At 43.7% G+C, this 12,995-nt stretch overlaps 1 protein-coding gene across 2 annotated transcripts in view; it reads left to right on the forward strand.

Annotated features, from left to right (window-relative positions):
• ABHD2 (abhydrolase domain containing 2) overlaps positions 1 to 12,995 on the forward strand; it is a 107,080-nt gene that overhangs the window by 12,715 nt on the left and 81,370 nt on the right. For both annotated transcript variants that reach the window (XM_008566716.1, XM_008566717.1), the window contains exons 2-3: positions 10,071 to 10,168; positions 12,281 to 12,480. In XM_008566716.1, coding sequence (XP_008564938.1) covers positions 12,287 to 12,480 — 194 coding nt within the window. In that variant the 5' untranslated portion in view covers positions 10,071 to 10,168; positions 12,281 to 12,286. The remainder of the gene's footprint in view (positions 1 to 10,070; positions 10,169 to 12,280; positions 12,481 to 12,995) is intronic.

Below are 12,995 nucleotides of genomic sequence, written 5' to 3' on the forward strand. Positions count from 1 at the left end.
TAATATATATCACAATATCGCAGCCCCCCAATGAAGATTACTGTAAAGTCCAGCAGGTTGTGCAGAAGTAGCCAGATACCATGGAAGGCTTGCAGTGAATCTCAAATGGTGAATGACAGTGCTTGTCCAACACAGCCCTGGGTCAGGTAACATGAAGCCAAGTAAATGCTTCTCACACCCACAGCTTCCTATCAGTCACTCACATGCACAACACAGTGTGATAGCCCAATGCACATGGCCACAGCAGCATATGGGTGGGACCATCTTCCGAGCTGACACTGGGAGTTTCCCTTGTAAGTAAAGCGCTGAAGCTTCGTTCCACAAGGACTCACCCTCTCTGCTCGCAAACCCGTCCCTCTTGTCCTGTGTGCCCAGCTCCTGACTGCCCAGTATTGTTGGGCCTTGGCTCAGCTGGGAGCCCAGCCTGATGTCTGCTCCCACCCCTCCTTCTCACCGTCTGTCTGTCTCCTCTCATGGTTCCCCAACTATGAGTCTGTTATTTGAATTCCTCTAGTATTTACAGTTGGTACTTCAGAGTTTAGTATTTTATTATATATGGATTTGCAATATTTTGTAATTATTTCATGAATGTCATGTATTATACTTCTTTTGTAGCCTCCCACAGAGGTTAGAATGAAGCTGATGCCTTTGGTACCTGTGGGGAGTAAGGTAGAATGTCAGAAGGGTGTTGTACTTGCAAACATCCCCCCAGTGGTGCTGACACTTTTTCAGTGGGTTCTGTCTTCTTCATTTACAAACCGCTGCCTTATCCATGAGGGTATTCCCAGCTTATGCAGGTAAATTAATTTCTGGTAAATGGGACTATTTTCCTTCCCAAGTATGGAGAAGCATTTCCCCTATTTCTGATGAAATTGTCTTCTTTTATGGCCGGTTCCTTGCCTTTCAGGCGGCAGCACATATGCGCATGTGCATTGGGAAAGCCCGGCAGAGGAAGTCTGAGCGAGAGCCACTCTCAGTTTCACGTGGGCACACCTGCTCTTTGGGGTGGGGTATTTTAGAAGTAAACCGGAGGTGGACTTGGAGCAAATTCCTGCCTGACACAGGCCAAGTTTGGACAAAAGCCAAAGGAGGAAGGCTGTTGGCGGGGTAGGCATGGCAGTTGGGACTTGCCTTTGGGCTTTAAAGAAGGCTGAGAAAACTTGCTTCCAGAGTGGGAGGGAGGAGGGAGTGAGGCATGGAGCAACGGTAGGGTGTTTGTGTTGGACAAATGGGGACATAAGAACCTTTGAGAGTGTAACTTACTTCTGTCTCTTGACTTGGGAAAGCAATCTGCTTAGTTAAGACCCCAACATATATTAACCCAGAGGGCTTCCTTTTGAGTTTTTATTTTTTCTAGATCATTCATTATCCTCAATGCAAAGATCTGATAAAGCCAAGCTCAGGATTGGCTCAGGACTTCCTCGGGACCAATTCCCATGTGCTTCGTGTGTTAAAATTCTCTTACAGTTGTTTTTAACTAACATTTTTCTAATCTTCAAATATTTAATAAGGCAGCTTTCCTCTAAAGAGCTCAAAGCATTTTACAAACCTTATCTCAAGTATATCTGTGGATATTTTATAAGTTGTTTTTTTAGCCTTCATAATTCCATCAACTTCTTACAGTAATCTTTAATGTAACCTTCCCTCTCTTGTTTTATAGAAGAAAAAGTAAACTTTTACAAAGTTAGATAATTAACCCAACATCACTTGGCAGATCCTGGACTCAAACCCAGGTCCTCTGATTCTAAAACCTGCGTTGTTCGGTTATACCTCATGGGCTCTTAGGCTAAGCTTCAAAATCCCTGGAGAGGGCAAGTGACCCACGCAGAGCTGCACAGCACAGCATGTTGCAGGGGTGAAGGGGTATGGAATAACTCAAAATGCCATTGGAAATGAGTAGCATAGTGACACAAATGGAATCCCCTCCCTCCTCTGACATCCAGAATCCAGCAGCACCTCTGGGTCCTTGCACTTGGTTTGTGACCTGGAAGTCGGGGGTGAGGCTCTTTTTGCTCTCAGAACAAACGACTGATAGCAGAAGCTGGGGAGGGGCTCCCTGAGGCCCAATGTTGGGGCTGGGTTATTCAGCACCAGTTGGGGGACTATTCCAGAACACCCTTCATTTTCAGCCCCAGGACCTGAGCACCAATTAGTCTTCCATATTTATCCACGTTTCCCTGGTAGTGTTTGTCTTCTAGGACTTGGTCACAATGGAATCCGTGTGACCTCCAAGCCTGCTGCTCTAAACTGGCAGGCGATCCTGTTTCTACTCACAGCGTCTGATGTATTTATAAAACAGAAATAAGTAAAGCATGCCTTAAAATGCCATGCACATTGTATACTCTTGCCCTCAGAACCTTCTCTGTCTTGGAAGGACAAGGAGCCTAGAGCTTTTCCTGCTGTCTGGCCCTGTGTTAAAGGCTCTGGTGTTAAAGGTGGAGCCCTGAGGGGAGCTATTGCTCCCACAGCTGGCAGAATTCATCAGAGAGCCACAGAGCTGGGAGAGGCAGGAGAGCAAGCAGACTCAGTCCTGCGCAGTGGGTGAGTGGACAGAGTAAGTCTGTTTCCTGGGGAGGAAAGGGCTTGGCCTCTTGGTCTGGTCTCCTCACAGGTCTACTTCTTGGTTCCTGACATGGTGAAATGAAAGACCGTCATAGTTATAAATGGGCTGCCCATGTTAATGTTCTCATCACAGGCCTGGAAGTGTGTGTATTAGCCAAGCGCTGTGCTCTCTTCTGGCACTGGGGGCCTTGGGAAACCAGAATGCTCAGGACTCCCAGCTATTTTTATTTTCTCCTTAACTGAATGTAACTGTAAGTTCCTTTTCTATTGCAGCTCTGGTCGAACTTTCTCTTTGCCTGCCTTGGTGAGTTTCATGGGGTCAGTGGTTCTTCAGCCAAGAGCTGTGCCATACGCTGGGTCTTACACTTCCACCCTCATCTCCGTTTCCTCCTTTTGGAAGCTTGTTTGCAAACATAGAAGATTGGGCAGGATCTATACTGTTCCTAAGACATGCCCTGGAAGTTTCTTCTGTGCAATAAATCTGGAGATGCTCTTCTCTTCAGTTGTACCCTTCTCTTAAAAATTCCAGTAAACTAAGCAATGAGTTTGTTGGGCTCTGGTAAACTGAGATTTTGCTTTTGATATTTCAGAATTTAATTATAATATAGGTTTGTAAAATACAATGTTTAGAACTATCAAATCTGTTAAAATGCCTGTCCTCAGAAAATTCTAGAATGTTCATAGAGAAAACACCTGGCTTATGATTATTTTTGTTTGCTCTCAGGTATGGACTGAATGGTTTCTCAGTGATAGAGAAAACAATTTTGCGAGTGATTTTACTAAGTGCTCTACCTAACTTCGTTAGGAGGAAGTATTACTCTTTCGGCAGGGTTATTTGCTAATGGGAAAGGCCAGCTTGCCTTCAGGATTCAGTAATGGCATGTAAAGTGCTCAATTAAAGGTATGTGTTTAGCTGGAAACTCAATCTTAAGCTATCTTTAGTTTAGTGACTTTCTTTTGTGGAAGCCCATGGGTTAGTAGCCATTCCTGACATTTAAATGTGAGGATCATGTTTTCTTGCCTTGGGTGACTTTCCTCTTACTAGGAACTTGTAGTCCATTTTCTGAAATTTCAGTGTGTTGCGTATGTGACCTTATGACTTTGTGGAAGAATGTGGTTAAATAAAACTGTTATCATATGAGCCAATTTGCACAAAAAGGCAATTTTAAGGTCTTAATTTTGAACTCGACTAAGGGCAATGTTAGCATAAATGTATTTAACTGTCTGTCAGTCCCTCTGCTTCTCTTTTACTAACTTGTGTGTGACTTTGGGCAATCCCTTCACCATTAGGACTTGACTTGTAAGAGATGTTGGCTCAGATCACTCAGGGGCTTTCTCCTTCCTTGTTGCTTCCAGCCTCCCTACCTCAAGCCACTCCCCAGGGCGCCCCCCTGGCTTGAGTTGCTGAAAGTATCTACTGATCCAGTGCTTAGTGTTCAAAAATAAATGTCTCTTGGCATTTCTTGAAAAACATGGTTTGGCCCTGTTGTTGCCAGGTCCTTTATGTCATTTCGGGCTCGAGGTGCTGAGACCAGCCTCTTAGCTGATCGTGGTCTGAATTGATTGGGTAATAAGGACCCTTTCAAAAGGGTGTGGCAGAAGGTCTCTTCAGCCTGTAAAGGACAGGAGTGTGGACCTGCTGAGTCATGAGAGGTAATTTGGGCATGTTCTGTCCCAGTTCTGGAAGCTAGAAGTTAGAAATCAAGGTGTTGGCAAACTTGGTTCCTTCTTTGGGCTCTGAGGGAAAGCCTATTCCACTGGTGGTTGCTGGCAATCCTTTGTGTTCCTTGGCATTCCTTGGCTATAGATACATCACTCCAGTCTCTGCTTCCATCCTCACATGGCCTTCTCTCCTGTGTGTCTGTGTCTCTGTGTCCAAATTTCCCTCTTCTTACAAGGACACCAGTCATGGGGTTAGGATCCACTCTAATCAATATGGCCCCATCTTAACTTGGTTACATCTGCAAAGACCCTATTTCCAAAGAAGGTCACGTTCACAGGTTCCAGGTGGACATGAATTTTGAGAGGACACTGTTCAGCTCACTATACTAGATAATAGGTTTTATGTGTTTAAGATCTGTGCTTGGTTTGTTCTTTCTTTCTTTACTGTAAGTTTTGTATTGTCAGTGAATATTAATATTATAAGGCTGAAATCATCACTAGCTCATGCAGGTGGAATGAAGATGACAGAATTATTGGCATAAATGACACAGCTGAAAATATATAACTATTTAATTTATCTGAAGAAAGAACAAAGGCCCAGAGGGTTGTTAGTTCTTACTTATTGTGTAAAGGCTGGAAAACAGTGGCCGTTTTCGGTTACGAAGTACAGAGATAGCTTTTTCCTGTGCTCTTTAGCCAAGGACTGCAATTCTATCCCTAGAATCTCAGACATTTTGAGCCAAAAGACACCTTTGGCATCATCTACTTGTAATCTTGCCCTCTCATTTTACAGATGAGGTCTTTGGGCACAAGAGGCTAAGTGACCTGTTCAAGGTTACCAGCTAGGAAGGGGCAGAGAAGGCACAAGGACGCAGGTCTCAGAACTTGCTGGCTGGAGTTTTTCCCAGTGCGTGGCCTGTCTCTTGCTGCATCTGTGCCTCAATCTTAAAATAATGCTCTTAGCCATGGGACAGCAGTGAGAAGCGTGGGAGGAACAGCCCAGGCCTTCCCTACTGGTGGAAATACCCGTCTAGCATGTCTCAGAGACCAAGGGCAATACCACAAGTTCCTTTAATGACCAGATGTTGGGCGTTTGGCAGCACCTTGGGTTCTTTTGTTAATGTAGAGACTACAGATGGAATTCTATTATTTACAGCACCTAAATCCCACTCTTAAAATGGCGGGAGAGGTGTGGGGCTAGCCAGCTGAGGGAGGATTGATACCAGCACGCAGGAAGCGCCGCCCATCGTGGAGATGGAGCAGGGGCTTGGGGTGGGGATCCACAAACCCAGCCCTCCTATCTAGGCTGCCTGATGTTCATTTCACCTGGATTTAACCTGCCTAGAAAAGGGGGAGGGGTACACAAAATAGTACAATGACATGTGAGTTTGTTATGTCTGGAACAAGTTCAGAACATTAATATTTAGTGGCAAGTTGGACTTGGAAAGAAAGAACACTGTAAAATAAAATGCAGCAAAATAAGTTAAAATGAACATGGCGAGTTTCATTCTAAAATTGCCTGTTAATTCCTGGATCAACACTTATGTATATGTGCACTATACACATACACACTCTCATTCTCACACATTTCTAAATCCTACACTTCATTCACTGTGCTTCAGTTCTAGATCTAGTTGCTCTATGAGTCCTTTTCTGGTTAATTTATTCCTGGACTAATTATTCTTTTCTGAGTGTCTAAAGAATATGTAGTCTTAATATAGACTTCTTTTCTCCCCAGGTGAAATGAGAATTCTACTTCATTGTGGTCCTGCACAATGCTGGGCACACAGTAGGTAGTCAGGTACATCAAGCCCGCTGAAATTCAGGGGAAGTAGCCCTAGGGACACGTAGAAGAACTGACCTGCTCCTCAGGATTTCAGGTTCGAGTCTTGGATCAAGGCTGCATGTTTGGACCACAATAATTATAAATCTCTCATGGGATTGCCTTCCCTGAATTTAACTGAATTTTAAAGCTGGCATTTTTCGAGGGTTGAGGAAATTATTTCTGTACTGCCTTTGCTATTTAAAAAAAAAAGTTGTAGGAGGACATTGTCTATCACATCACTCAAGGTCCCCTTATGTAAAGTCCCACTTTTTTTTGGTAATTCTGTGCCACAAAGTCTTGTTTCTACGGAGTATCTGTCATGCTCCTGGGTAGAAGAGCACAACATATGTTTATCTTTTTTTCCTTTCTGGAGAATTATAGGTCGAACTGGGTTCTTCTTTTTCTTTTTTTTTCGACCGGTAAGGGGATCGCAACCCTCAGCACGGTGTTGTCTGCACCACGCTCAGCCAGTGAGCGCACCGGATGCCCATCCGTGTATAGGATCTGAACCTGGGGCCTCGGCGCTACCAGCGCTGCACTCTCCCAAGTGAGCCACGGGGCAGGCTCTGGGTTCTTTTTCCCCTGACGTTCAGAAAGCTCAGATACATTCTATGCTTAATCACACACATAATTGCTGTGTATGTTGACATATGGATGAGGGTACTTCAAAAAGTTCATGGAAAGATTTGTATTATCTTTTAATTCTATTTTTCTATGAACTTTTTGAAGTACTCTTGTATTTTCCTTGTTCAGGGTTTTAAATTTTCTTCTTAGATTTTGTTAGTTGTTATTTTAAAGCTTTTTTTTGAATTTTGGAAAACAGAAAAAAAGAGAGAAATTGCCACTACTCTTATAACCCAGATTTTAGCATCTGTGAAGATTTAGTTATATAGTATTTCCTTCTGTATCATTAGAAATTGCAGAGTAAAAGAGTCTAGAAATCACAATGGTTTAAACTGTTTATTCTCTTGTAGAAGAAATCCTGAGGCAGGCCATCTAGGTCTCATATGGTGGCTCCCTTATATTATAAAGGACCCAGACTTCTTTCTACTCTGCTGTCCTCTTACTGGGGCTCCTAGAGTGACCTCAAGGTCACTTCATGGCCTTGTTGGAATTGCAGCCATATTGTCTGCATTCCAGGCATAAGGGAAAAGAGCAAAAGAAGGGTTAACTCCCTCCCTTTTAAGGAGCCTTCCCAGAAATCAGACCAGCCCCTCTAGAATTGGCCAGAATTTAGTCACATGGACTGCTATGGTTTGGGTGTGGTTTGTCCCATCAAAACTCATGCTGAAATTTGATTCCCAATATAGCCGCGTTGGAAGGTAAGGACAGTGGAAGATGTTTGGATCAAGGTGCACTACCCCCATGAATAGATTGATGCCTTCTTACAGAAGTGAGTGAGTTTTCACTCCATTGGGAATGGATTTGTTCCCAAGAGACTGGGTTGTGCCTCTTGGCATATGCCCTGCTCCCCTTCTACTTTCTGCCATGAGTTCTACCATGAGTTAAAGCAGCATGAGGCCCTCACCAGATGCAGCCGCCCAGTCTTGAACTTTCCAAACACCAGAATTGTGAGTGAGCCAAATAAACCTCTTTTCTTTATAAATTGCCCAGCCTCAGGCATTCTGTTATAGCAACACTAACCAGACTAAGACAGTCACATAGCTGCAAGAGAGTCAGGGGTATATAGTTTTTTTCAGCTAGGCACATTTCCCAGGTTTCTGTTACTAAGGATGAAAGAGAGACTTACTGTTGGAAAGCAATCAGCAGTCTACCACATTTCCAAATATTTCTGTATGCATACGAGGGTACTTCAAAAGGTTCATGGAAAAATAGAATTAAAAAGTAATATGACCAAGGTCAAGGGTTCAGATCCCCATACTGGCCAGCCAACAATAAAAAAAAGTTAATATGAATCTTTCCATGAACTTTTCTTTTTTTTTTTCCTCCCCCTTTCTTCGTGTCCGGCAACGGATCGCAACCCTCAGTGTCGCGCCCGTACCGGACCGGTACCGGCAACGGGATCGCAACCCTCGGTGTTGCTCCCGCACCTCGCTCAGCCAGTGAGCGGGACCCGGTCTGTATGTGGGATCCGAACCCTCGGCGGGAGCGCCACCGCATTCCCAAGCGGCGCGCTGTAGCAGTGCGCCACCAGGCCGGCCCTTTCCATGAACTTTTGAAGTAACCTCATATATATTCAGTAATGGTGTTTTGTTGAAGCCACCTGAAGTAGTTTGTGGAGTAAGATGTAAACAAACATCCATGTAAATATGAACAAATAAAAGATACTACATCTTGTTATCTTATAGGCTTTGCCATTCTGCCTTTCCATAGTTTTTTCTATGAATTTATCATTTATACATATACTGATAATATTTTTTTGAATATTCCATCAATATAGACTTATCCAGGGCTAGAAGGAAATTTAGTTTTCTTCAAGGGTTGCATATTCAGATGACTACAGGGACCATTCAGGTACCATAGATAATTAAAGTGGGCCCAGTGTTGAGGACATAATCGGGAGTGGTGGGAATTGTGGCAACCTGGAGAGAGCATGCCCTATCTGAAGGGGGCAGTCGCCACTCAGCTCCATTCATCCTTACCATGTGACAATGCTGGCTCCATGCTGCAAAATCTTCTGATTTCATTTTCAAGAGAAACCAGAAATCTAGATTTTTATCTGAAATCTCCTGGTGTTTATAACTTGGCAACTAATACACTCAATTTTCAAAAACGCCAGCCAAATGCAGCACCAACCTGTGGGCTGCAAATTCAGGATCTTCATTCTGGTCCATGCCTTGTTTTTCATTTGGCACCGAGAGAGCCTGGTGAGATCAAATGCCCTGTGATGTGGCTGGAGACTTTGCTGTTCAGGCCCCATCTCAACAAAACCTGGTCCTCTGTGACTAATTTGTCTCAGAATATGAAGAGATAATAAAAATTTGAAGTAGAGCAAGACTACTCTGAAGGGTGATTCTCTCCTTTAGCTGGTTTTCATTTTCTTCTTAAATCATTTTGGTGGAACAGAAAAAAACTGAGCTCAAGTCTCAGCTCTGCTTTTTATAGCTGTGTGACTGAGGGCAAACTTCTGGTGTCTTGTTTGTGTTTCTGGAACCGTCTATTGTCTTACTTGCTTGCTTCTTTTTCTCTGTTTTTCCTGCTTTTGAGTAGCACAGCATGGTGGTTAAGGGGAGGTTGTCTGGAGCCAGATATGAATCCTGGCTTTTCTATCTGCCAGCTGTGTGATGGGCAGGTTACTAAAACTTTTTATGCCTCAGTTTTCTCATCTGTAAAATGGGGATAATGATAGCATCTACCTCATAGGCTGCTCTCCCACGTTCTCTTTTTTGCTTCCTCTTCTGCTTGGGAAGCCACAGATCATTTATTAGCAGGTTCTTACAGTGGGCTCAGTTCTGGTCCTTGTCTCACAATGAGCACTTCTAGCTCCTGGTGCCCCTCAGCAGCCAGCCTGTGGTCCCCAGTCTGGACCTAGACCCAGCATGAAAAGCAGCCAGTCCTCACTCATTGCTTTTGGCTCTGTTCTGTTTCTGGTACCTTGTTCTTGAGCCTATCTGTGCCCTTTTACTTTTCTCAGCTCATATTTTTTTTGGTCATTGCTATATGTTTGGAAGGGAAGGAATGGATCAACTGGCTGTGCTGTCTTGATCTAAAGTCTTGCTAAATTATTTCATTGGTCACACAGAGAGGACACCCATCCTGTTAGGCGATTTTGAAGATCATGTTATAAGATAAAATGTAAAAGCAGTGTGAGTTGCTTTAGCCAGAATTATGAGTGCAGCAGCTAACTTTTCCTGGAAACCAGTCCTGGTGGATTCACAAAGGCTTCCCCCACCAGGTTTGTTAAAACGGCCAAACATCCAAGAGTATGGCACACATGTTAATTAAAGAAATTGTCTTTTTCCCTAAAGACTTTAAATGCAGAGAAACTTAGACTGTGTTTATGTTTCAATTAAATTTCGTCTTTCTCATTCTATAATACATCACCATCCAATCTTTTCAGCTTTTAGGTTAATTTGAATAAGACATCTGACCTGACCGGCCCAACTGTTCAACTCCTCAATGAAAATTAATATTCGCAGGGAGGAGTAAGTGACATAGGTATGTATTTCTAAGACTCATTGTTGCTTCTCCTCTTTACCTCCTTTTATGTTAGTAAGTAGTAACTAGAAGCAGGAAGGGAAGGACTTGTTTATTTTGTTTTTTAATTCAGTAAGTCTTCTCTAGACCAACAAGGAAACTGGTAAAACCAGCTGTTGCAGACGCCGTTCTTTTTCCCACAAAGTGACGAGAAAGAACTTCTGTTTCAGTTCCATATTACCAGCATTTAGCCAGAAAAACTTTAGAATTTATGATGGATTTTGTTTTTAGCACTCTACTTGCTAGACTTAAACATCTACATTAATAAGCTTCACCATCTTGGATATTTGCTTAGCATTGGTTTGACTAGTGTAGGTGGCAGGGCTACAACAAGATGAGAGAGGAGGGTTGCAGGTTAAACCCCGAGTGCATCTTTTAGTGCAGTGCTGTGTATTTTTTTAGGCCACAGACCCCTTTGAAAATCTGATTAAAGGTATGAACCCTCTTTCCAGAAAACTGCACATATGATTTTAGGGGGGTTCGTGGACCCTAGAGGACCCACAGACCCAAGTTAAGAACCTTCATTTTAGGGGTTTATAGATAGCCTACAGGGGCCATGACCCCAGGAGTGAGGTGATGTGTCCCCAGAAGTTAAGTTTCAAGAAAACTGCTTGTAAAAGTTCAAAGGTTGATGCAGCTGAGAGTATATTCCGAGGTCTAGCCTCAATCTGAAATTATGTCAGGTACATTTTTAAAAATTATTTTCTTGCCCTGATGGTGGAAGGCTGGTTAAGGAGCTGTGATCTTTGATTTCCTTTCCTCCCTGAATTGAGAACTCCTGCCAGAGATCGTCTGTAGTGTATTTAGGTCCTATATTATGCCAAAGTCACCTTGATTTTAGAAAAGGGTTTCTGAGTGATCTCTGGACTTGCTGTAGGTATCAGGAGAGTTCAGTTAATTATACCCCAAACACATTTTTTGGAAATTTTTTTGTCCTGCCTCCTCTGTCTCCATCATTGGCTACCAGAGTTCTCATGATGAGTGTTTTCAGCAGAGGCTACTTGAAACCATTCCGGGGAAGCTGTTGCCATAGCTACTTTGGCTATGCGAGTTACCATTTTCTCCTGTTTGTTAGCTTGTGGTTTCCCTGATTTTTAAGGTAATAGCTGATGTTATATTTTTTCTACTGAGCAGCAAGGAAAATACTGGATTTTTGTTGCTGTTACTTTTGTTGTTGATATTTGGTTTTATGTGTTTGGTGTGTGTGGGGGGTGTGTGTGTGTGTGTGTGTGTGTTTTATATATATGGTAAAATTACCTGAAAAGATGAAATATTAGGAGAGTCAGATATGCATATACATTTCTTGTACTCCAATTATAAGTTTTGGTCTAGTGGTCAAATTTGGCCCACTTGTAGCCTAATTTGGGACTAATTGCTGTAGTCAGGTGCCTTCCGCAGGAAAAAAACTTGGCCAAGCTCCATTCACAGCCCAGGAGCCAGGACCTCTGTGACCTGGGCTGAGTGTGAACTGGACACCAGCGCCAGGTGCCTTCATGAAGCAGATGGCCGACTCAGGCAGAGGTTGCTTTATCTCAGCCTGTTCTGAAAATAATGAGGTAGAGCCAGCAGGCAGTACAACCACACCTTGTGGCACCAGCAATCACATCCTATGTTTCTGTTCAAGGCTGTAAACATAGCACTTAACACACATCTGGTGCACCAGGTGCAAATTAAATCTACAGAGACATTTGAGGTGGCCTGTTGACAGAAATCAAAGTGTTACCCCCACTCCTGCTCCTGCCTCTCTAACTGGTCTTATTTTTTTACTCTCTAAAGGACACTATGCTCAACATTTTCCAATTTGCTTATCCTGGAAGTTCTCATGAGATTAAAAAAAGAAAACAGCAGCCTACTCAGTTTATCAGTGCTCAGGACTGTGTGATTGTGGTTTGGGTGGTCGCCACTCTGTTGGTAGCTGCAAGGTACTGATAGTATCTGCCTGGGTGGACCCCAAGAACATATCTGGATCATGATGTGCCATCGTGTCTCTTAGCACAACAGGCCTCTGCAGTGTGGTGGGCTCCACCCTCCTCTCTGTATTTGCAAACCCAGACCTGTGCTTCTGCTCCCCAGATCAAGATGAACGCCATGCTGGAGACCCCCGAGCTCCCGGCCGTATTTGATGGGGTAAAGTTGGCCGCAGTGGCTGCCGTGCTGTACGTGATCGTCCGGTGTTTGAACCTGAAGAGCCCCACAGCTTCACCTGACCTCTACTTCCAGGACTCGGCACTTTCACGCTTTCTGCTCAAGTCCTGTCCTCTTCTGACCAAAGAGTGAGTAGGCTTCATGCCTTCTGTATACCATGCACTGATCTTTTTGGCTTTGTGTGATGTTCAAAGAAAAACTTCCTCACATCAGGTCCTTGAGGCATCGATGGCAAATGGAGTCACTGGTATTAAAATAGTCACAGTCTCGATAGTGGTCTGGTGTTTGAATCCTGGAGGGTAGGAGAGGGAATCAGATCTTTGTTGCCTGGAAACATCCCTTCCTCCAGTGTTGTGTCACCATACATGGCAAGGGCTTTGCAGAAAACAGTAGTCATGGGCCGGCCCAGTGGCGCACTGGATAGTGCGCCGCTTGGGAGGCGCGGCGGCACTGCCGCCCGAGGGTTCGGATCCCACATACAGACCGGCTCCCGCTCACTGGCTGAGCGAGGCGTGGGAGCAACACCGAGGTTTGCAATCCCGCAGCCCTTCATTTACAAATAGGAAAAACGAATAGAGAAAGGTAAGTATTTCTTTTTTTTTATTTTTATTTTGTCAATATACAATGTAATTAGTTATTGTGT

Source organism: Galeopterus variegatus, unplaced genomic scaffold (assembly GCF_000696425.1).
Source record: "Galeopterus variegatus unplaced genomic scaffold, G_variegatus-3.0.2 Scaffold266, whole genome shotgun sequence".
NCBI lineage: Eukaryota > Metazoa > Chordata > Mammalia > Dermoptera > Cynocephalidae > Galeopterus > Galeopterus variegatus.